The sequence below is a fragment of the Phyllopteryx taeniolatus genome, chromosome 16, assembly GCF_024500385.1.
Source record: "Phyllopteryx taeniolatus isolate TA_2022b chromosome 16, UOR_Ptae_1.2, whole genome shotgun sequence".
In the NCBI taxonomy this organism is placed as follows: domain Eukaryota; kingdom Metazoa; phylum Chordata; class Actinopteri; order Syngnathiformes; family Syngnathidae; genus Phyllopteryx; species Phyllopteryx taeniolatus.
In genome coordinates, this window is record NC_084517.1 from 6,238,645 (window position 1) to 6,262,288 (window position 23,644).

At 46.2% G+C, this 23,644-nt stretch overlaps 1 protein-coding gene across 5 annotated transcripts; it reads left to right on the forward strand.

The window, feature by feature from the left end:
- Positions 1-571: 571 nt before the first annotated feature.
- On the forward strand, positions 572-22,155 carry LOC133465834 (vesicle-fusing ATPase). Of its 5 annotated transcripts, XM_061748964.1 has the most exons (22): positions 572-771; positions 5,945-5,962; positions 9,505-9,590; positions 10,431-10,530; positions 11,063-11,102; positions 11,522-11,688; positions 11,768-11,878; positions 12,867-12,942; positions 13,530-13,685; positions 13,785-13,984; positions 14,076-14,241; positions 14,600-14,674; positions 15,550-15,737; positions 16,119-16,214; positions 16,307-16,463; positions 17,158-17,291; positions 17,807-17,953; positions 18,286-18,420; positions 18,498-18,611; positions 19,335-19,390; positions 19,536-19,595; positions 20,402-22,155. In XM_061748964.1, the coding sequence occupies exons 1-21, from the start codon at positions 760-762 to the stop codon at positions 19,564-19,566; spliced, it is 2,265 nt and encodes a 754-aa protein (XP_061604948.1). In that variant the 5' UTR covers positions 572-759; the 3' UTR covers positions 19,567-19,595; positions 20,402-22,155. The 5 variants fall into 5 exon arrangements, with proteins under 5 accessions (XP_061604948.1, XP_061604946.1, XP_061604949.1 ...); XM_061748962.1 differs by having other exon boundaries at positions 19,536-22,155; XM_061748965.1 differs by lacking the exon at positions 19,536-19,595 and having other exon boundaries at positions 576-771.
- Positions 22,156-23,644: the final 1,489 nt, after the last annotated feature.

The following is a 23,644-nucleotide window of genomic DNA, read 5'->3' on the forward strand; positions in this document are numbered from 1 at the left end:
ACAACTGCATGAGCAAATAGTGCAGCAGTTTCAGAACAGCCTTTCTCCAGTGTAGCGCCGACTGCTGGCGAGGAGGACTTACGACTTACGATGTCCGATTTTTGTTTCTTTTTGCCTTCAGTATCGCTGGCTGGTATCGGCGGCCTTCACGAGTACCTGATATCTTGAAATAAGGCTAATATTGGGCCGGCAGGCACTCACCCAAGCCCTAATATTCTAATATAAAACAATATTTAAAGCCTCGGACAGACGCGTGGACCAATGTTGAAACCGTGTTGCTGTCCGTGGTGCTGATACGGGCCCTGATGGCCCTGAGGCACAAAAGCCTTCACGACCTCTTCAAGGGAAATGAAAATGACACTTAAGGTAAGCATGATCATCATGTCATGCTGTCGATTGCACGTTGCATACATTTCTCAATGTTCTAAAGGATCAATGTTCGACAACGCATTTCAATGCACGTTTTGTCATCGCATTTCCCCCCCCCCCCGTTTGTTTCCTAAGTACGCGTTTGATGTGCGCACGTGAGCGTCTCGCCACGTCATACCAACCCGCGCAAGGAGGCCGGACCGAAGCGCGTGAGCTAATGGGACACGTCCCAGCCTGCGAGCTTCCGGTTGGTTCAGCCAATCGCAGGAGAGTGCGCCGCGCCTTCTAAAGTCGTCCGCTGTCTGTCAAAGCTTCCTGCCGATGTCGCCTGTCCTATGAACCTGCCCCGACCATCACTACTGCATCACTGATCCACCACAAAGCGTAAAGATGGCGGCCCGGGTAAGAAAAACGAACATCATATTGTGCTATATGGCGTTTTTAGACGAGCACACGCTTGCCGGTTTACATCGAGTAAACCCGTGGTGAACTGGGCAGCAAAATGTCGGACTCCGACGATACTGAACGCAGCCAAACGAATGTCATTGCGAGTGTTATTTGGGTTGATTTGTTGAATTCGACTGGCGGCTGTAGCCTCGCACGCGCACGCGCGCGCGCGGGACATACGAGGAGTCGGGCTGCCTAATCCCGGGAGCTGCTCGTCCTTGAGCCCCCCCCCCCCCCATGGCTTCCACTAGCGGCGCGTCTGTCATAGCGATGGCCATCATTCTACCGAGTGCGCACACCTCAAAGGCTCAAAGGCTCAACTGCATTGTGTTGTGTGCCCAGCCCTTAGTGCTGATATTATACATAGGTGGACAGTTTTGCTCAGACAATTGCCTTCATTCTGCAGCCTTTTTGTGTGTGTTTGTTTTCCCTCCTGCGCACAGGAAACCCGTTTGAAGGGTGGCGCAGCATAGTTGTGCATCGACTTGAGTCCATGTCTATCTTATGTCCTGTCAGGTAACATGATATCTCTAAACACAAGCTGCGTGTATTCAAAATGGTATTATTGTTAAGTGGTGGTTGTTTTCTGCATGGTTGCTTCTCGTAGCATTTTGACAGTGTCCTGCAGAAAGCAGGTCGAGCTCGCATTGTTTGGTGGAATTGGTCTAATGCTTAAAATGTTCTGGTTAGCTTTATATGCTAGGCTTTACACCATCAGGATTTTTAGGGCGAGTTTAAAAAAAAAACGATAACCGATCCGATCGCAAGATGGAGCAATGACTTGTTCATTTGCTGTATGGTATCTTCAAAAGTGTTCTCGATTCAGGTCATGCATTCTAGTCAGTCGGGTCAAACCAACATGACAACATGACAGAAATAATGATCAGATCGATGTAAAGTCTGCCTTATGCGTTCGTCAACAAGACAGCGTACAGCTAGCAGTGGTTAGTGGTTAGCATGTCTGCCCGGTTCATCCGAGTGACAAATTGAAGGGGGTCTGAATACTTTCCGTGTAGGTGGCCCTGCGATCGGCCGGCGACCAGTCCAGGGTGTACCTAAAGTCGACTGGGATAGGCTCCGGCTGTCGTGCGGACAAGCGGTACAGAAAATGGATACATCATTGCCGGTGTTACTGTTATTGATTGATGGCACGCATGTCATCGATTCATGTTATTGATACTCGTGATTTGGGATTTTGGAGTACAAGTTTGAGGTAAAATGTTCGTTTCATTTCGTCATGTGCTTGAGCCCTTTTTGAAGGCAGACATTGAAACACTTCAGTTGACCAGCACCCAACCGCGTGTGTGCCGCAAAAGAGTGTGGGAGGCCTCTGCGTCCCATCTGTGTCTCACACGCACATGACGCGGCGAGCTTGCATGCCCGTTATGTTTTTAGAAAGTTAAACACGATGAATCATGATATTCCTGCTGGCATTTGCGCTGGCACACCCCAGAGAACGTTCGCTGTATCAGTTCGCCGCATACAGCAGGAACAATGACATCGATAAGTTAACTCAGGCAATCGATTCGCTGATGATGCGTTTTGTCGTCAAATATCAAATCTCCTTGTCTTCATTTTCTTATGAAGAGGAAATCATCACGAGACCGGGAGGGTTGTTTTCCTTGCCGCAGAACCTACTGAGATCATTTGCGGTGTCAGAACGCCCTGACAGCTCGGGGGTGCTTCAGCACCCACAGGAGCTCGACGACTATCACGCGTTCGGCCATTTTCGAGGTTGCGGGTGAGCCGTAGCCTATCCCAGCTGACTTTAAGCGAAGGCGGACGACAACCCGGACGGGTCGCAGGGCACACGTGAAGACAGGCGATCGTTCACCACGACACCGAGCGCGGGAAGCGACCCCACGCCGCCTGCCGCTTGACAAATGCGACTTTTTAGAGATCATGCATTTGTTCAAAATGATTCTATTTTTGAAATGATCCCATTGACTGGCATGCAGCTATTATAATGATCATCATTAACAGTCACACAAATGATTATAAAATAACGATTATCGTCTGCCACAGCCACGGAGGGCACACGAACGAGTGGGGATAGATACATTTGGTTCAGCAGTGATCGCCAGCTCATTCTGTATTTGATAAGGGTACCCACTCACGTTGCCTGTGAGAGCGGTGCCACTCTCTCACGCTCCGACTCTCAGATCGCTGCAACGTCCTTATCGGCGCCTCTCGTTTAAAGGGAATAAGAGGAGCCGCTTCGATTTGGAGCTTTCAACCATTTCATAGATCAAGTGACGCAGGTGTTACTGGGCGGACTCCAGTCCAGTTCTAAGCGCAATGTAGGCCTGCCTTTATCTGACAGACAAGATACAATGAATGGAAAAACCCAGCAGCGAAGGCTTTGTTGGGTGGATGAGTAGTGCGCGCGGGTCTGCTGGATGTAGGCCAGCGTCGGGAAGTGATAATGAATTCAAGCCCACCTGCTTCTCTTCGACCTTTCCCACTTTGGGGTATTTGTCACAGGGAAGCATCAAGGACAAACTGTAATAAATGCGATCAGGAAAGTAATTATGTTTACGGGATAGAGTCCGTGGGGTCGCTTGGCACATTTCGCCAATTGTTTTGCTCTGCTCCAGTGTTGGCGTGACCGCCCACTCAATCTATTTTATGGCCAAGAGAGGAATTGCGGAGGCTTGAGACTTTTCGAATGTTGCCGTTGGCTACGATGAACGAGCCCATCGTGCCCCTGACCAACTGCTGGCAAATACTTTTTGATCGTTGCTCGCAAAGCTTGGACACGTCGTTCTGCTTGTCCATACAATAACCGCAGTGTACGTGCGAGGCACGGGAGGAGCGCCAAAGAGCCGGACGGGAATCCCAGGAGCCGTACTGCACTGTATGTCTGAGAACTTTAGCGATATTTCGACAGCCCCTTTGCTGCTAGCCAGGCTGCAGAAGGAACAATATTTTCGCTCACAAACGATAACGCATTCGAGTACACACGGAGGACAAACAGAGAATGGAGCCAGATCCGAGCCAACACAGGTACACAGTCGTGTTTCTGTGCTTCTGAGTGTCTGGGAAGCAGCCGGTGGTGGGTTCCGCCCCAATTTACTGTCCAGCGCTCTTCATTTTGATCAGCGGGACCCGGGTCAGCAAACGTGTAGCTCGATTCCCTCCTGAGGAATAATTAGGAAGGAGATGTTTGGCGCTGAGGGAAGCGGCTTTCCAGCTCTACGTGAAGCCCACCGCTACTGTAGAGGATATACTTGCTTCACAAAAGTGGCAAGAACTCAAGCGGCAACATCACACACTGGCGTGTGGGAAAAGGAGAAGATGTAGTCACCAAGAACAAGCTTGGAGAATTTGGACGACGAAAAGTGGATGCACAATCCGATTGCAAAGGAGTTATTGATCGGAGCCTTGCTTGGTGCGACTTGTGGTGCTACTGGGAAGGACTGACGTTAAGAAGGTCATTTCAAAATATTACAAAATGGTTCCCTACTGCCAGTTCATCATTCAAAGCAAAAATGGTGTGGAGGACGTTGATGTGTATTTTTCAGCTTTATCTTTGGGGGCGGGGGTGATCGAAATCCAAAAGGATGATCAAAGATCCGCATATCGTTCTTCTTGCAGAAAACACACCGCGACTCCCAGAAATCTTCCGCAGTTGTTGATTCCCGTTGATGACATCATCCCGTAAATTGTGCGGGATGCGTTACCGAGCAATTCATATTCCTGCCACGTGACAGCTGCTGAAAGTAACTGCAAAGTTCCTCCCCCCCCCCCCCCCCCATGTAGTTACTTTTGAAATCAAGTCATCAGTGACTTGAAAAGTCAACTAAGTGACTTTTAAGCTCAAGCAATCCGTAAAGTAACGAAGCGACTTTTCAAGCTAACCGAACTCTGACGTGATTCTCGAACGGAAGGCCTCGGGAAGTCGGACTTCCTCAGCTGCGCTTCTTCAATATCCCCGATCACGTCAAGCATTTGAACTCCGAGCTTCTCATTCTGTCCGGTCACCAGTTCATTGTACCTCGTCGTCTTTTCGGAACGGTCTCTTTCCTCAGATTTCTTTTTTTTTTTGCATTTGGGTCATCAACACTCGTGCGCTCTCAAAGGAATTTGTCCGGTCCATTGGCCGCTTTTCTAGATGCTTTAGTCGAACGAAAAAGGCCACGAAGTCTGCAAAAGGAACAGCAATCTCATCACATGTGGGAGAAGAAGATGATTATGCATCGGTCAATTTGGGCTCTCGTTAGCGTCTCGCGGTCGGCCTGGGTGCGCCCGTACACGATCCAATGCGGGACTGCTGACACGAGTGCGAGCGCAATGCTTTCATGACTGTTTTAGTTCAGACAATGTGATGCAATCCAGTGCGCTTGCCTGGGGATTGCATAGCTGACAAGCGGACGAATGACCTTCAACAGGATTGTGCACGGACGACCTCGGGTGCCCTTATGACTTTCATGTCGAGGCTGTACGACTTCTCTGCATCTAACGTCTTTCCCGCTTCCAGATTGTTTTGATTTGGATTTTTTTCCCACCTTTTGTCTCGTCTGTCCGAGCATGCCAGCTAATAACGTAAACAGTCATACAATTCTAAGAGTCTTAAGAGCACAACACTCCGCGCAAATCTATCAGAAGGAGTTTCCACCGAATGGAAATGACTTCCAACTTCATAGCGATTCATGTGATATGTAATCTAATGTAGAAAAGGTTGTGTCAGCCTCCAGTATCCCCTTGTGTCGTTACTGTGGCTGCGTTTTCCTCCTCTTCATTCCCACTTATCACCGCATTAAGGCTGTTGGCACCCCTGCGGGCAAAAGGGGCGGTGACATTATCCAAACACCTGCATGGCGCTGATCATATCATGTGCCAGATTTGGGGTATGCTGGTCATAATGTTTGAAAGGTATGTATTTGTAAGAGTAAATGTATAGGCGGATGAATCCAGTCCAAAGAATTGGAATGAAATACCCTCCGTCCATCTCTGGTTCCGTGTACAGTGTGTGCGCATGTTTGTGGCACGCAAGTCCATACTCATACTCATACTGCATCTGATCTTCACCACCACCACGGCTTCGCACCTGCACCACAAGTCCCCCTCCGTCTCAAAAACTTGTCTTCTGTCCTTCTTCTCCGCTTGCCTGCGCCGGCGCCACAAGGTGGTAATATTTTTCAAGGTACGTATAGAAACGCAACCGACACGCTGCCGTCTTCCTTTTCTTATTCCTTGAGGAAAATATTTGCAATTCCCACCTGGCAGCTACGTGCGTCGGGAAAGCGCACAACTGCGGCAGGCTCGGATCCCAAACGAACTACGGCGGGACGGACCCTCGGGAAGTTCTTACATTTCCGCAGAAATCGGAACTCAAATGTGCTGTGATCGTCATCTGAATCACGAGGAACTCCGCTTGTGATTTAGGCGAAGGTCAGAGCACATTTTAGGACCAATTTATGCAGCAGTTGAAGAAATCCCAAAGGGTTCCCATCCTTTTTCCTCCCGGTGTACGTCCACCTCATGTTTTGGTGTCGGTGTCACATGCAAACATGCTTCTGTTTTTCATATTCATTCATTCATTCTTCAACCTGCGTGGAATTCTTCATCCTCGAGGCCCAAGCAAGATGCTTGATTGCTATTTTAATGAATTTGGCAATCATAACATGTTCCTTGAAACCAAATGAAATGAGAGATTGCCGTCGACCCGTGTTGGCCTGTAAAAGGTGGTTGCACTAGTTTGCTTCTTTGTAGGCATCGTACATTAAAACGCATTAAAAACAGGCCACCCCCCCCCCCCCCCCCCCCCCCCCAAAAAAAAAAAAACATAACACACCGTCATGAAGAATAAAGCTGGATGGTTTGCTTGTTTTTCCTCCCCTGCTTTCCTTTTCTTCCCAAGTCGCACATGTGATTGTTTTGACGTTCCCCTCTCCGTGATTACGATAAATAACCTCCCTGAGAATGACCTCCCACACCTACCGTCTTCCCTCGCATCTCTTCTACAGAAGCCGACTCCACACGTGGGCGCAAGTTCCCCATACGGTGCCGGTGTCAAATGCGGCCACGCGTATTGCGCGTGCCAGAAATGGCCACAAATGCACAGTAGTATACGTTGGTCATGTTTTGGCCGAGAAAGATGCGGCTGCGCTTGCTTTGCGTTGGCAGCGTAAGCCGGACTGTGGCAGCGAGGCAAACCACAGGGTGTCAGAGCCACATTTTTCCCTTGTCTCGGCTGCGGAGGAGATTCGCTCACATCGTTCGACAACAGAGGTGAGGGTCGTCGGCACTTTTGAGGTGGAGAAAAAGGGAACGAAGGAAATATTTGAGCTTCTTTCAAAATGGGAGCAGAACAATATCAGATCAATATTTGAGAATGGTCGTTTTACAGAAGTTTGTATTCAAGCCTCGCGACCCTTTTTATGCATCCATCCATTTTCTGAGCCGCTTCGCCTCACGCGGGGGGCGGGCTGGCTGCTGGAGGCGGGGTACGCCCTGAACTGGTCGCCGGCCAATCGTATAAACAAACAACCATTCGCGCTCGCATCGTTCACACCTACGGGCAATTTAGAGTCTTCAATCAACGTACCGCGCATGTTTTTGGGATGTGGGAGGAAAGCGGAGTAGCCGGAGAAAAGCCCGGTCCCCACAAGTTTCCTTTTTGTGTTCCGGAGGTAGGCGTTGTCATGGCAGGTCGCCGCCTTTAACACTTTGATCGTGTGATGATGCCTGTAGGGCGCCTCTTAGTTTTTTCATCGATTTTGCGTCTATTTGGGTCATAATCAAGCTCAACGATCCTTCCTGTTTTCTAATTGGTGTTAGAAAGCAGCAACATCTATCCACATGGTCTACTGCATACACACAGCATGCAGTGTTGGGACTCGTTTGGTGAAATGCTGCCAAGTGCCTTTCCTCTTCCGCTTGCATCGTCATGATTGCGACAGTTCATACTTCATGATGTAACACCAGGAAAGTGCTTTTTATTTTGATTTCTCCGGAGCTCTGGTCAAAAGGAGGGAAATCTATCACTCGCGGATTTGAAGCCACATGGCAAAGGGAGAACAATCTTACCTCTTTGGTCAGTCACTGATGGCGTAGCGGGCAGCGAGGGTTCCGTTCCCACTCAGTGACGGTGCGAACGGTTGTCCGTGTCTATATGTGCCCTGCGACTGACTGGCGACCGGTTCAGGGTGTGGGCCGCCTTTCGCCCAAAGTCAGCTGGGAATAACCGGGATATGCGGTGTTGAAAATGGACGGATGGATGTTTACTCGGTGGGCAAACGTGCTGGTAACCAGAAACAATTACACCCTTCCCAACTGTCGGACAACAATAAACAGTTTGTTTATTTTAATGAATGCAGTGAATCCATGTTTGTAATGCACGATACGATCCAGACCCACCCACAAAGAAAATAATATAATGGAAGAGACATTTCTAGATATACTTTTTACCCTGTTTACCATGTGCTTTAAACATATTTCAACTTATGAAAACACACTTTTTAAATACCCTGCGAATGTATTTGAACACCCCAAAATTGCGAGCATGAAACTATTGGGTGGGACTGGGCCTGACCGCGAATCACGAAAGGCTGCAAAAAATGGACGCGCATGATTGCAGAGCTGAAGAAGTGTCCCGTCCGTTAGTTACCAGGAGCCCAAAAGAGCCCACAAGAATCCAAATCCAGCGAGACTGCTTCCATGCTTATTGTTTTTGGGTATGTTTTCACTTCATTTCATCAATATTTATGTTTTCAATCCTGCACAATGTTTCTAATCATGTAAAACAAAAAAAACATTCCCAAAAAGGATCGCCGAACAGGTCGGTATGCTCCCCAAAAAAGCGATACGGCGGCTCTGCAAACGCCGAAGCGCGATCGAGCGGGGGGGCCAGTCTGCGATTGGCTCGGCCGGGTCAGCTGCGATACGCGACCCTGAACGAGCAGCGCTATCGACGCTAGACGCAGAGCAGCGATTGTGGCCTCCGGCGGATCTGCCAGCAGCAAACACGTCCATGAATTGTGCGAGGAGCCTTGGGATCGCTTCATGTAGTTGCCGTGGTTACCATGTCATGTGCACAGCCGCTGAGTCAATTGTGCTCCCGAAGTCTTTTCATTTGATTTCTCAAGATGCAAAGGAATGAAAACAGGCAGCAATGAAACGGATCAAAACAATACTGTCACGTGTTTCGTTCCACTGAAAGCTAAAGAAAAAAAAAAGCGATCAAATGATACTGATTGTATCAAATGAAACGTTCACGAAGATTTTATTGAAAGGAACGGTTGTAGAAATATATTTGTCAACGTCATCAATTTGTCTCCTCTGCTTTTTTTCATGTGAGGCTTTTTAAGAGACTTTCCAGTCTATGAGCCATCTGTCAATGATGAACGTCCCTCCCGTTGCATCGAGTTGTTATCGGCGATGCCGAAATGCTTTCCCTGCTGATTTGGGGACTGATGTAATGATTTCACCGTAAGCCATCTAGGGTTTTTGTTTGTGCTAAAACTTCCTACATCTATTATTTTTGTCTCCTTTACTGCAACAACTGCACTTTTCAGCCCCATGATCGGAATTCCAGAATCTTTTCAGTTCTCCAAAAATGAGTCGATTGCCGTATAATCAAGCTCGTCTTTTGGTGCAGACGTGCTCATGTGCTCATGTCACTAATATTGTTCTCTACCTCCACCCGTGGTCCCGTCCGTCCCCTCTCTCTCTCTCTCTTCGCAGACCATGCAAGCAGCACGATGCCCGACAGATGAGCTTTCACTGACAAATTGTGCCGTGGTCAGCGAGAAGGATCTGCAGTCCGGACAGTGAGTTGTCATCATCTCTCTTTTGGAGTGCCGCTGAAGACACCAACACCGCTTATGTTTTGCCCTTTGCAATTTGATGAGATGTCGTATTTGTAATGCTACCTAAAAACCAATTTGTGTCGTGCTGTTAAAGTGCAACCACGTATTAACCAGCTCTTTTGTTTCTAAATACATTGAATGTGTTTGAAGATCAGTGCTGAAAACATAGCAAAAATAGTACCGAATTGTCGAGATATCTTTTTCACCTTTTACATTTTCCTGATTTTGTGGGCGGAGCTAAAATCGAGGGTCGCGGTGTCCACCCTACCATAACTCAGACCAAACGGCCTTATTCCATACAGTGGCCATTTGGTGGGATTCCACTTCCTTGTTCATAAATAACTTTACCCACTTGCCATGAAAGCATGCCCACAACTTGAGAAAATACATCGATCGATTGAAAAACGGGGCAAATGGCTTCAATGATCATTTTCGCCTTATTCTCTGGCGCCGTAGTTTGAATGTCCGTTGAGAGGACGACTTCTCTGCGAAGTAAACCGCTTGTCGTTCAGTAAGTAAGTTGATTCAAAAAAAAAGCAGGGCTCATTTTGCAATTTTGGATTCAAGTGCACCTGAACAACCGCAGGAGAATTGCCATTTAGAGACTCCGCTGTGTTTAAAAAGCGTCACTCTCAGTGACTTCCTGTTTCATATTTAACAATTATATCTTATCTATTCAGACATGTTGCATTAAAGTCACTACTTCAACAACCAATAACAGGAGACCTTGCAGTGTTTGGAATAGTCATCACGTCAACAATGTCATGCGATGATGTTCATAAGGTTACTATCTCTCCGCAGACACGTGACTGTGAAGACCACACCCAACCACAAGTTTGTGTTTACGGTCAAGACCCACCACACTGTGGCACCTGGTTCCATTGCCTTCAGCCTGCCACAGGTTGGTCCGCAAACACAGTTCACATTTGTAAAGGTTCTATCGAGTATCGAGAGTATGTGATCGTGACATGACAAGCATATATCACCAATCTTGTCGGCACTCGCGTCAGTGCAAACATTTGCTTGTCAGGAGTGTTTGCGGTTTGGATCCATTTGGATTATTTTGCCCAGAGCTGCACATTTTGCAAGCGACCTTTTGATCCTGTTGAAACATTTCATTGGCTCAGTCCAAACATGTCAACCAAAAGACAATAGTTTGTATGCAGCATGTGCCGTAGCCAGATGGACTTTTTTTTCGCTGTGGATTGCATTTTTCGCTGCCAGTCAATTCAACAGCCGTCAATGGCAGCGCACGAGTTCATCTTGGAAAAGAACTCGCCATTGTTCACTTGTGTTTGGGCAAAATTTTGAAGTGGTTAGCAGAGTTCGAGTGATTATCAAGAGCCATGTTGCACAACCTCATGCCACTTTCCTTTCATTAATAAAAAGGTCTTGTTGACTTTCCTCATCGCTCTTCCCTTTATGTCTTGTAGCGAAAATGGGCCGGTCTCTCCATTGGCCAGGAGGTGGAAGGTATTATTACACACTCTGAATGTCAAATGATATGTCACTTTCTCCCAACAAATAGGTTACTTGATGTGCTCGCAGAGTACTTGACCGTCCCTCGAATCCAAACTGTCATGAGATGAGAGTTGCACCACCAGAGGCCGAAAGAGGGTTTCGATCTGGAGAAAGCTAACAGGAGTTTAAAATGAGGACGGGAAGAGTAGACGAGAAGAACCGGCTGAAGAACCAAATGAATTGAATCTTGTTTGTCATCTCATAGTGCCTCAGTTGCGAGGGGAATTGAAGAGTGGGAGGATTCCAATGCTCCTTTGTAATCATACTGAAAACAATATTTGATACGCAGCGCACATCCTGCTGCATGCTAAAATCTTCTTGTAAGACTCAACGCAACGGTGATGATATTGATAGTAAATGTGTTCCCTCAGTGTCAAACTACAACTTCGACAAGTCCAAGCAGTGCATCGGTGCCATGACAATCGAAATTGACTTCCTGCAGAAGAAGAGTACTGACTCCTCACCTTATGACTCGGATAAGATGGCGGCCGAGTTCATCCAGAAGTTCAACAGCCAGGGATTTTCTGTCACGCAGCAGGTTTGTGTGTTACTTTTTTTGTTTCGGCGGATTCTTCGCTTCGACGTTTCACACGTTTTCCGTCCCGTTCGCCTCTCAGCTGGTGTTCAGTTTCTGTGATAAACTCTTTGGACTGGTTGTCAAAGACATTGAGGCAATGGATGCCAGCATCCTCAAAGGTGAAGCCCCCTCTGGAAAGAAAGCACAGAAGGTGCGTGTGCCCCTTCACAGCACTACATACATTACATACAGTGCTCCCTTTTTTTTTTTTGCCAGCGGTTTCGACATTAATGGCTGTGTGTGTCGAGGCATTTTGAAGGGAAAGTCACTTTCCAATCTTGTGCGAGCTGTACACTTCACATTGAAGCTAATTGGCACTCCTTCGGTTTTGTCCCACGAAAGGATATATTGAGCTATTTGCGCCAAACTTGAGGGGCGTGCTCACTTTTGTCAGATATTACGTCCATTGGTCTAGTCATACATTTCCCTGGCAAAAATGTGGAAGAACCATTACAAAGAAATCACTTTCCAACACCAGGACACAGTATTGAAAGCGTCAGCGAATACGAATATCTTACATTTAAAACGATTCCACGTACACTAAAGCAAAACCTTTGATATTTACACCGGAACAAAACAAATTCCCCCCTACCGTGGAGTCATGGTGCTGAATAATTGTGCCACAATCTTTCGAAATGCCCGTGGTTCCACATTCAAATCACGGGACATCCATGACTACTCCACTTTATATCAGGAGCAGGGACGGGCGACGAGATGCGCACCGGCTCGTTTTCATTTTCGAAGCCGGCGCCGTACATCAACACTTCATTAAACTGATCTCGGAACAACAGCCAAACGTCTTCAAGTGGCCGCTGACTTCTCAAGTTCCCTGTTCTAAGACTGGACTTGATAAAACCGCTTTCTGTTTTTTTTACAATCCATTTTCGGAAGGGGTCGCTCGCGGGTGTGCCGCCGCCTCTCTCGGCCGACTTGGCGCGCGAGAGGCGGCGTACATCCTGAACTGCTCGCAGAGCACACACAAACAGAAGAACCGCTCGCGCTCATTTTCGCACCTACAGACAATTTCGAGTCTTCAATCAACCGACCATCAAGGTTGAAAATAAAATGTCAAAAATGAAATCGATGAAATCAAGCAGGATTGGTGATCTTATTCTCAAGGCTGATTTTTGCTTTGACAGATTGATGTTGGACTGCTGGTGGGCAACAGCCAGGTGATTTTTGAGAAGGCAGAGAGTTCATCCTTGACACTTGTTGGTATGTTCCTTACCGCAAAAGAATACGTATTTTATCCGGGAATTGAAAGGAATTCTAATTATGGATGAATGAATCATCGAAAAAGGCTTACGTTTTTGGGGACTGTACATTAGTTCCTACCCAGGTGCTAATTGTCTCCACAAGATGGGAGTAGTGCACCAATCTCAGGTGTGTATACTGTACTGTACTTCAGTTAACGCCGTTGGAAGTTATCGTCCAAATCTAAATATGTCAGAAATCATATTTTGGTGCCCAACAATTGATTGGTGCCTCATGAGAATGAGGAAGTTTGTGGAAGTTTGAATCCAACTGTATGTGTCCAGCACATGGAAATAATAATAATAATAATCAAATATTTATATATATGTGTGTGTGTGTGTGTGTGTGTATCACTTACGGTGGTGAAACTTGAACTACGAATGGCAAAATTATACAAAGACTGTTACACGAACACGGAACGGCAAATGTTGAAAATAAGCATTTGCGACAAGAAAAGATGCAGACGCGAGTTACCGACGTCATCCCAAAAATGGAAAAGGGCTGGCCACGTTGCCCGAAGAGCTGACTTCCTCTCCGTGACTTTTTAGGCAAGGCAAAGACCAAGGAGGCACGTCAGACAATCATCAATCCAGACTGGAACTTTGAGAAAATGGGCATTGGCGGTCTGGATAAGGAATTCTCCGACATCTTCCGGAGAGCTTTTGCTTCTCGAGTCTTCCCTCCCGACATTGTGGAGCAGATGGGTGAGAATCTGTTGTTGATGTGGTTTTGCACGCACGTGATCCTCGATGAGGCAGATTTGGCCTTCTCTCCATTTCTCACCTTTCATTTTCTGCGTCCAGGTTGTAAGCACGTGAAGGGCATCCTGCTGTTTGGACCTCCGGGCTGTGGTAAAACCCTGATGGCCAGGCAGATCGGCAAAATGCTTAACGCCCGGGAGCCGAAGATCGTCAACGGTCCCGAAATCCTCAACAAGTACGTCGGCGAGTCGGAGGCCAACATCCGCAAGCTGTTCGCTGACGCAGAGGACGAGCAGAAGCGGGTGTGCGAGCGCGTGATCGTTTGCGTTGGACAAATGCGATGTTGAAGGTGCCGTTTAACGTGTCTGGCGTTCTCGCGTTCACCTTCGCTAGCTGGGGGCCAACAGTGGGCTTCATATCATCATTTTTGATGAGCTGGATGCCATCTGCAAGCAGAGAGGCACGGGTGCCAGCAGCACAGGTGTGCACGACACTGTGGTCAACCAGCTCCTCTCCAAGATTGACGGTGTGGAGCAACTCAACAACATCCTGGTCATTGGTAAATCAGCTCGCTGTTTCCCCCGTGTGCGATGTATTCTTTTCAATGCAGCTTTGGTACTCACGTTCTCCATTTGATTACGATGAGCTCGAAAGATTTGCATCGTTGTACACATGGAAATCCATCCTTTGAATGATTGTTTGTATCATCGCACAGTGCATGCATGATATGAAACGTGATTGACTGGAGGCCAACCCGGGGCGTCGTCCGCCTTTTTGCCCAAAGTCAGCTGGGATCGGCTCCAGCTCACCCGTGACCCGAATTGAGGACCACCGGTATAGAGAATGGATGGATGACCCATCATTCTTCCTTTCCTCCTGTCCATCACCACTACTTCACTACTTGTCTTTTTCGCCAGGGATGACCAACAGGCCTGACCTGATCGACGACGCCCTTATGAGGCCTGGAAGGTTTGAGGTCAAGATGGAAATTGGTAAGTGAAAACCGTTGTAGGATATGTCACATACAATTGAGCATTTGAGCAGGAAACGAAACAAAACCAAACTATTCTCCCGTCATTGAAGATTCACACAGAAACGTGTATCGTGTGCCTCGGACGCACTCGGCCCCTCTCTTTAGTCAAACCTCGGATTCTCTGTCGTCACCAAGAGCCACACCTAGCGGTTCACCGGCTCCACTGGGGCTTCAGGTCACACTCGGTGACCGCGCGAATGTGTGTGAAAATGGCTGCCTGTCTCTCCATGTGCCCTGTGATTGACTGGCAATCTTTTTCCTGGAGTCGGCGGGGATGGGCTCCGGGGCCCTTTCATTCTGAACGAGGTGATAATGATCGGCTAGCATTTATAGCTGGGAAAGGCGTCCTTGGTTTTGAATCTATGAGCAGGGCTTGACATTGACAGCCGCCAATCCGCCAAATGCGGGTACATTTCAGCCGCGGCGCTTCCCACAAGCCACTTTGGTGAATGTATTTTGGTCGGAGAAAAAAAATGTCCATTTGGGGCTCGTTAAAATGCCGAGCGGCCAGTCGTTCTGGGAAACCCGTAGCCGCAGTGGCTGGTGACCCAAAACGTCAATCATTTCATAAAACAATAGATTCATTTTGGCAAAAAAAAACGAAACGCAATAAAAAATGAACAGGTTTAGGTAGATTCAGTACATATTAGCTCTGTAAGCACGTTTTGTTTGCTAACCCTCCAATGGAGCGATCCTTGATCGTTGTTTGTGGGTGTGCATCACTGATGGTGATAAATCTATCGTAAGAAATAGCAACCACGGACGTAACGTACAATTGCGCCACTATTTCTCCGGCTCTTACCAGTCGCCCTTGTCACTGTCTCGTGACGCCAGGTCTTCCCGACGAGAAAGGTCGCGTTCAGATTCTCACCATTCACACGAACAAGATGCAAAGCTTCAACCTGCTGGCTCAGGATGTCAACATACCAGAGCTGGCAGCCGAAACCAAGAACTACAGCGGCGCAGAGCTGGAGGGGCTGGTCAGGGCCGCCCAGTCCACCGCCATGAACCGACACATCAAGGTCAGCTGGGCATCCGTTGTCACGCTGTGCAATAGCTCCTTGTTAGGTCTTCACCTCTACATTTACACCTTTTCGAGACATTTAGAATGGTTTTTTTTGTATCTTTGAATTACATTGTATGGTCAAATCAATACTTAGATACATACTCTGCATTTGAAACGTCATTTTGTGTACTTCCACTGGGTCATACTTGGTAATCCATTTGAACAACTTTCTCCCTGCACCCAACAATGTTCCATTTTGAGTGTACAGTATTTAGTAGTGTTTGTTTGTTTGTTTGTTTGTTTGCGGTGGCATAGAACTGCAATAGATCTTCCTGAGATGTGCCTCGAATAAGTTAGTGTCCGTGTATAGGTCATTGCTTGAATGCTATTTTTTCAGGCTACATCTACAGTTGAGGTTGACATGGAGAGGGCAGAGAAGCTGAAGGTCACCAGGGATGACTTCATGGGATCCCTCAACAATGACATTAAACCTGTGACTATCATCTCTTTTTCAATTCACGGGCCTGGGTTGACGTAGATTCTAATCTCATTATCGCCCGAATAATTCCACTTGTTTCCCCCCAGGCATTCGGAACAAACCAGGAGGATTACTCCAGCTACATCATGAACGGCATCATCAAATGGGGTGACCCGGTTACACACGTCCTCGATGACGGCGAGCTGCTGGTACAGCAGACCAAGAACAGCGATCGCACACCGCTGGTGGCCGTGTTGCTGGAGGGTAAGCATTTGCAGTTGCACAAAATATTGGGAAGAGAGGAGCAAAAAAAAAAGACTGGAATAGTCACACTTGCAGTAAATAAGAAGAAACGGAATCAGGAATAATTCATCACACGGAAATGCACCGAATAAGATCAGTGGTACCTTATTAAGTAAAAGATGCGCGTAAGACGGTAATCCGTGGCGACGAACATCCGAATCCGAATCCTCTTTATTTGCCAAAAGTATGTCCAAAAAACACACGAGGAATTCGTCTCCGGTAGTTGGAGCCGCTCGAGTACGACAACAGACGGTCGATTGACACAGAACAACGCTTTGGAGACAGAAAGGCATTGACACACACAAAAAAAAAAAACAGTCACTGAGAAATAAAGGGTTGCTAGTTATCTGGTAATGCCGGTGCAATCATTCGAATTTTTTGGGACACTTGTGCAAAAACATGCAGAGTCCTCTAGTACTTCGAGCAGTCGGAATGACTAATCTCGCAATAGTCCGGTGCAATGGCCATATCGTGCGATGGGCAATGTACGCCGTTCAAAGTGACGAGTTTGCGCGATCATCTGGGACAATGTCGATTGTGCAAATGTTGCAGATACTCCTCAGTCAGTGTGCAAGTGGGGCAGATGCTACTGGTCAACAACAGAAACAACATCGTTACACTTGTCATATATCGCACTTGTCAAACACACCTCCAGGTCCACCCCACAGTGGAAAAACCGCTTTGGCAGCCAAGATTGCGGAGGACTCACAGTTCCCCTTCATTAAGATCTGTTCTCCGGACAAGATGATTGGACACTCAGAGATCTCCAAGTGCCAGGCCATCAAAAAGGTTCGTGCCGCACTGTTGAACCGATTGTCATCAAACATGCCGGCCGTTTCGTAACTTGAGAGAAAAGAGTCCTTCTGAAGCAGCCATCGTTACCAAAACTTGCAAGCAAGAAAACTAACCACTGTAATTATCGAAGAGACACCGCAGCACCAAGCTCAAGACCTGCCGGGTCCGATCCAGCTCCAGTTTGGAGCAGTTTGTGTGTGCGCCAAAAGTTAAAAAGCAATTCATCGATCATTAACAAACGCAGGGTGAGCTACCGAAGACTGTGTGGCGGACCAATTCTTAGTGTTCCCTCACAGAACATATTAGCGCGCGCTCTCGTCACACAACTCGTCCGCGAACGAACACAGTGCGGCTCTGCTTCTCGCTAGCGGACATCGAGGCGAGCGATATGTTTGAGCAGAACGTCAAACTCGTTCATTCCTTTAAAAGAGCATCGCACAAACATGAATACGATTGTAGCATGGGAAAAGAAAGTGGTTCTATTTCACAAGGAATCCCCTCTATTCTAGGTTTTTGATGATGCTTACAAATCCCAGCTCAGCTGTGTGGTGGTCGATGACATTGAACGTCTGCTCGACTACGTCCCAATCGGACCGCGTTTCTCCAATCTGGTTCTTCAAGCTTTGTTGGTGCTCCTGAAGAAAGCACCTCCCAAGGTCAGAGTTCATATATCTGTAACCTACACATGATACACGATGCAGTACCCCCACCGGCCACAACATCCAGTGCCCGGAGAAAAGCCACGCGGGCATGGGGACGACATTGCAAACGCCGCACAGGCGGGGCCGGGGATTGAACCCCCGGTCCTCAGAACTGTGAGGCAGACGCTCTAACCGGTCGCCAGCCACAATATTACGATGCCCATTTGGACAATCTGGCATGGATGGTGTGACAGACAGATGTAGAAGATGTACAAGACGAATCGTAAAAAGCTCTGCAATGAACAAAGGGCACATTTGCACTTTTCTGTCATTGATTGGTCCTGCAGGGTCGGAAGCTGCTCATCATCGGCACCACCAGCAGGAAGGACGTCCTCCAGGAGATGGAGATGTTGGATGCCTTCAGCACCACCATCCACGTCCCTAACATCTCTACCGGGGAGCAGCTCGTTGATGCTTTAGAGGTATAGACGAAGACCCACCGACACTTCAACCAATGATGCGTTCCGCGTTGAAGATTCTTGCCACCTTTTCCGTGCAGCTGTTGGGGAGCTTCACAGACAAAGAGAGGGCCGGCATCGCGCACCAGCTTAAAGGAAAGCGAGTTTGGATCGGCATCAAGAAACTCCTTGTGCTTATCGAGATGTCGCTGCAGGTACGTGCGATGCTGAAACAACAGGGACAGCGCCATCATGAGTAATGAACTCATTTAGTCATATTTCATATTTGGATGTAAAAAAAAAAAAACGGTAGAGTCGTGAGAACGCTGCGTGTGCTCTCTTTTCATATATACGAACAGTACGGTGTATGGATAACATTTGCAGCAGCACGGCGGGAAGGTGGTAAGCAAGTCTAGCGCACGATCGAGGAACAACAGTACGTCGAGGAAAAATACAGATCGAATAATGAAGTTTGAATTGGATTAGATTTAGCTTTGAAAGGCAATCCTCTGTGCTCATATTCAGGCTAAGGATTTGAGATGACCGATTGATTGATTGCTTTATATGAGCCTAACAATAAGAGAATGAGAAAGAAAGAAAGAAACAAACAAAGCAATGACGCAGCCATAAATTTCATGCCTGTTCAAAAAAAGCAGGCCCACATATGCAAGTCTACAATAATCTTGTCATAAGGCTCATCACGTAACCATTATATACATTATATACATTATATACGTATTCATCAGGAAACACAAAACAGAAGTTCAGCAAGACAACCTCAAAGGCCAACATCCAAAAACATCCCGAACAAAATCAAGACACAATTCCAAAGAAACACTCAAGCTAACACAACCAAACACACTGCTGACACATTTTGTGTTGTGTTTTGTTCGACTGTGGACTTTACCTCACTCAGCATCTCACTTGATTGTCTCTAGATGGACCAAGATTACAGAGTGACCAAGTTCCTGTCTCTGCTGCGGGATGAGGGGGCGTGAGTATATTGGAAGGAAAAGACAAAAAAAAGACGCAAAAAAAATCAACCGCATGACTGTCTCCGTCCCGCGTGTTTGCGAGTGCCTTTGTGTGTCACGACAACTGCAGTGTCTTTCTTCACCGATCGTTTTATTTTGCATCAGGTTGAATGAAGGCGATCAAATCCGAATTTAAGCCGTCAGTCAGTGGGTCGCGCCACACCGGTAAGGTCAACAACGAAGGAGACCAACACTGCGTAGAGATCCTTTAGAATAGAATCCTGAAATTCCGCCATTGGAATACTATCCATACTAGACATCGTTGTCATTTAATAGCTTGCATATTGCACATTATTTCTCATTCAAGTGATTCATAGTTGACCTCTTTCATATCTTGAGGCAAGACTATGTTACTAAACAACCACTGTAGGGATAAGGGAAGCTTCATCCTGATTTTAGAACAATTATTATTAATCTTCTGCATATAATAACAGTTGCACGATCATCATTTCCATACATGCTGAGATTCCTGTGCATTCAATTGATCAATTTAATCAAAGGGATCCATTCAAATTTTCAACAAATCAAATGGTCTTTTTGTCATACATGAAATGAATGCTTGTAACGTTTTAGGCTCTTTTTTTACACTTTATCCTAAACAGTATCCACTTTATTTTCCACACTTCTAAAGCACGGTCCCGAGAAGGATTTTAAATTTTGGGGGGTTTGAAATTCTTCCTTTTACAGGCAGTTAAGTGGCTTAGTTGGATCACCACAGCCAATCACAGGTCCTGTGTGAAGAGAGTGGTCAGATGTACATTCACACGTGCTGGCCATTTGGGCGCGTCAGCTAGTCAACTGATCGTGTACACGCGGAGAAACCACACAAGAGTACATGCAAAAGCCGCAGAAGTTTGAAAATTGCGATTTTGTTTTCTTTTTGCAGTGCTATTCAAATAAATGCGCGGCAGTTGAACCTTATTGTAAACGGCAAGCAGAATTGTCCACGTCTCCCTTTTTCTATTTCACAGCGGTCGCAGCTTTTATGAGTAGAGCGGCTTGAGCGCTTTCATCATCGACAAGCCGCAAATATCGTGCAATGAGGAAGAGGAGCGGAGGAAGAAGAGCTCATTATCTCTCTGTCCACCCAGTCATCCCTCCATCCATCTGTCTCAATATACACCTGGTAAAAGACACTATACAATCCCCCCTTTTTCTCAGCATGCAATATCTCTGTCTCACTGCCCGTGTGTCATCCCCATCCCCAAAATATAGTCGTCGACATATCACTGAAATCTACGGGAAGTCGTACTGTTATTAAATTGTTATCTGTAAAGAGATTGCACTAGATGATTGTAAAAAAAAAAGAAATATAATAATAATAAAAAAAAAGTGCTGTTTTGTGCATCGTGCTAAAACAAAGCTCTATGTTTTTAGCTCCTTGTGTAGGAATGTGTTGTATTTGTTTTTGTCCTACTAAACTATAGTCAGTATGATATGTACTTACACAAACAAGGCAAGGCAGTACAATGAGAATGTTTCTAAAATGGCGATCAATACGGTGCAGATTATTTGCTTTGAGGACTATCAGAGGATTGTTGTGAGAAAAAAGTACTTTGTTCCGTGTGTAAATGTTAAGCCTTTAAATCTCTGTAACTTGTCCATGGCTTCAAACCAATTGAAGGCCGAAAGTACATAGTATATATAAACACAGGCAGTACATTGAGAATCGTTGTAATGATCCAAGTTCTTTACAAGATATATCAGTATGATTTGCTATCCTTTGTGGTTCCAGAGATGGCGACTTTATCAGGTTATAGTGGAAGTGAATGCTTGTCTGTTCAGTTTAGTTTAGTTTAGTAAAGCGAGTGTAGCTTTGGCATTGTCAGTGTTCCATTAAAAAATCTGCACTTTTAAGATGGATATCAAAGAAAAATAACTGAACAGAAATATGAGTACTTAATGGTTCTTCATGGAAGCTTGAGCTTGTGTCTACTCGTGCGCATGCGTTGGATCCTAAACGCTGCATGTGTTAAATTGGCGAAATTGGTTACGCTTTCAATATTTTGTTGTACGACCGTTTGAGGTACTCATTTTGCGTCCCGAAGCAGCACATTTCACTCCCAGAATGCACAAATTCAGTTTTTCCTGTGCTGCCTGTACGATGACGAACGATGACAATTTCAAAAGGTTGTACCCGCTGTGAGGTTATGTCCCGGGGCTCATCTGCCGTGCGCTCGCAATCTGTGCAGCGTACGATGAAATCGCAAGACTTTCAACGCATGCTGGAAGCAAACGTGCCGCTCGGGGTCAGAAGGGTGACGGCATTGATTACCTCATGTGCTGCTGAAACAAAATATGTTAGTTAAACAAGCCATCATTTTGATCCAGGCTACATTTATTATGGTAGTTTGTTTTAATCATTCTGTTGGACCAGAAAAAAAAAACAAACGCGTGATCATTTGTTACAATTCAGTATATTGTTTATTTAAAATGACTTTTGTCAGTTCTTTTTGTGACCATCGTGGGTTTTCGTTTGTAAATGGAAGGGTAACAAACATTTTGCTGATGCGTGTAGTTGTGTATGTCTGATATATTAACAAATCAGTGAGCGTTGACTTTTTTCCATTTTGAATCGTGTTTAATAACTAATGTCCAAAGTTTTTGTTTTGTTCTAACCATTGATGATATGTGAATTGGTGTGTGTATGTGTGTGTGTGTAAATATATATATATATTTCCAGATGTATTATTGCAATAAAAAGCACTGATGCACAGAAAAGAAACCACTACGTATGACTTATTTGTCGATGGAGTTCACACCAACCGCATACAAGTTGGGGTTGACAAAGATATTATTCGGAATATCGTCAATGCGCCCTCTGACAAGAATGAGGCACGACATGAAACCACCGTACGTATGCAAAAGACAAGGATCTCTCTATTGCTCTATAAAAAAAAACAATATTGTGCCAATATAAACAACAGGATTGCAACCACACAAATCAGAACGTGTAGTGAGTCCACCAACGGGATTTTAAGGCACAGGAAGCATTCTGTTGTGACACAAACAACAAACTATACTGTAAATCAAGTTTTTCATGGGCATGTGCCACCCCTGCAGTTTTATGGAAATCCATAGTGTAGTACTTTGTGTAATCCTGCAAACAAACTGCAATCAAAACAATACACGACTGTGCGGTTAAAGTATCAGTCACATCTTCTATAAACCGCTTGTCGTCTGTCCCAGCTGACTTCGGACGAGAAACGGGATACACCCTGGGCTGGTCGCCAGGCAATCGCATGGCACATAGACAAAAAAAAAAAACAATTCAGAGTCTTTAATTAACCTAACGTGCGTGTTTTGGGAATGTGGGAGGATGCTGGAATACAGCAGTCTAGCCTGTGCCGGCCGTTAGAAGCACGTGTATATTTTAGATCAACTTTCTGCCACCAAATTGTCACTCCGCCAGACGCATACCCAAGGACACGCCCTCTGCTGCGCCCGGAAGCCCGACTTGGCGCAAGCTGGCAGACACACGCAAGCGAGTCTTGTGCATGCACGAAAATGAGAATCTGCCAGCATTTGCGCCCGGCCACATAAGCGCCGTCTACGACAATTTAGCCCTCGTTTGAGCTTTTATTTTTTGAAATGTAAAGTCAATTAAAAATTAAAACGAGGCCATAAACAGAAAGGTTGCTACTGTCGCGTCAGTTCTGAATCATCTCAGCTGTCTTTGGCCCCTCGTCCTCTGAGAGGCAGCTTCTATGTTCACCCTTGTTTTGTCTCTTCAACTTTTGTTCCTAACCGGAGGTGGCTATTCCGCAGTAGTTTCAGCAAAGCGCCTAAAGCCCGAGGAAACAAGTGCACGGCAAATGATTGACACTCGTGTGCCACACCTTAATTGGTCGTTTTTCACTGGGCGTGGTGGTTTCTTCAAGCTTAAATTCAATCCAGAGAGGAATAATTTTCTTCGCAGGTCATTTTACTGATGTACTACTGTCAGGTTTAAAAAAATCTGACAAAGGGATCTTTTTTAAAAATTGCAAACAGCCCTTTATTAAATGCAGAAACGTGTGTTACTTCCCATCACTGTCCATACACAAGACAAACATAAATATTGAGCTTTTTCAAAAAATCGATTGGGGCATTTGTGCACTGCCGTTTTCCCGCCGCTGGCCTAGTTTTGTTGCTGTTGAACTGACGTCGCTGTGGTCAAACGTCGTGTCATGGTCCCTTTAATTCTGCCGGCATTCCGGAGGATTTATGCAACT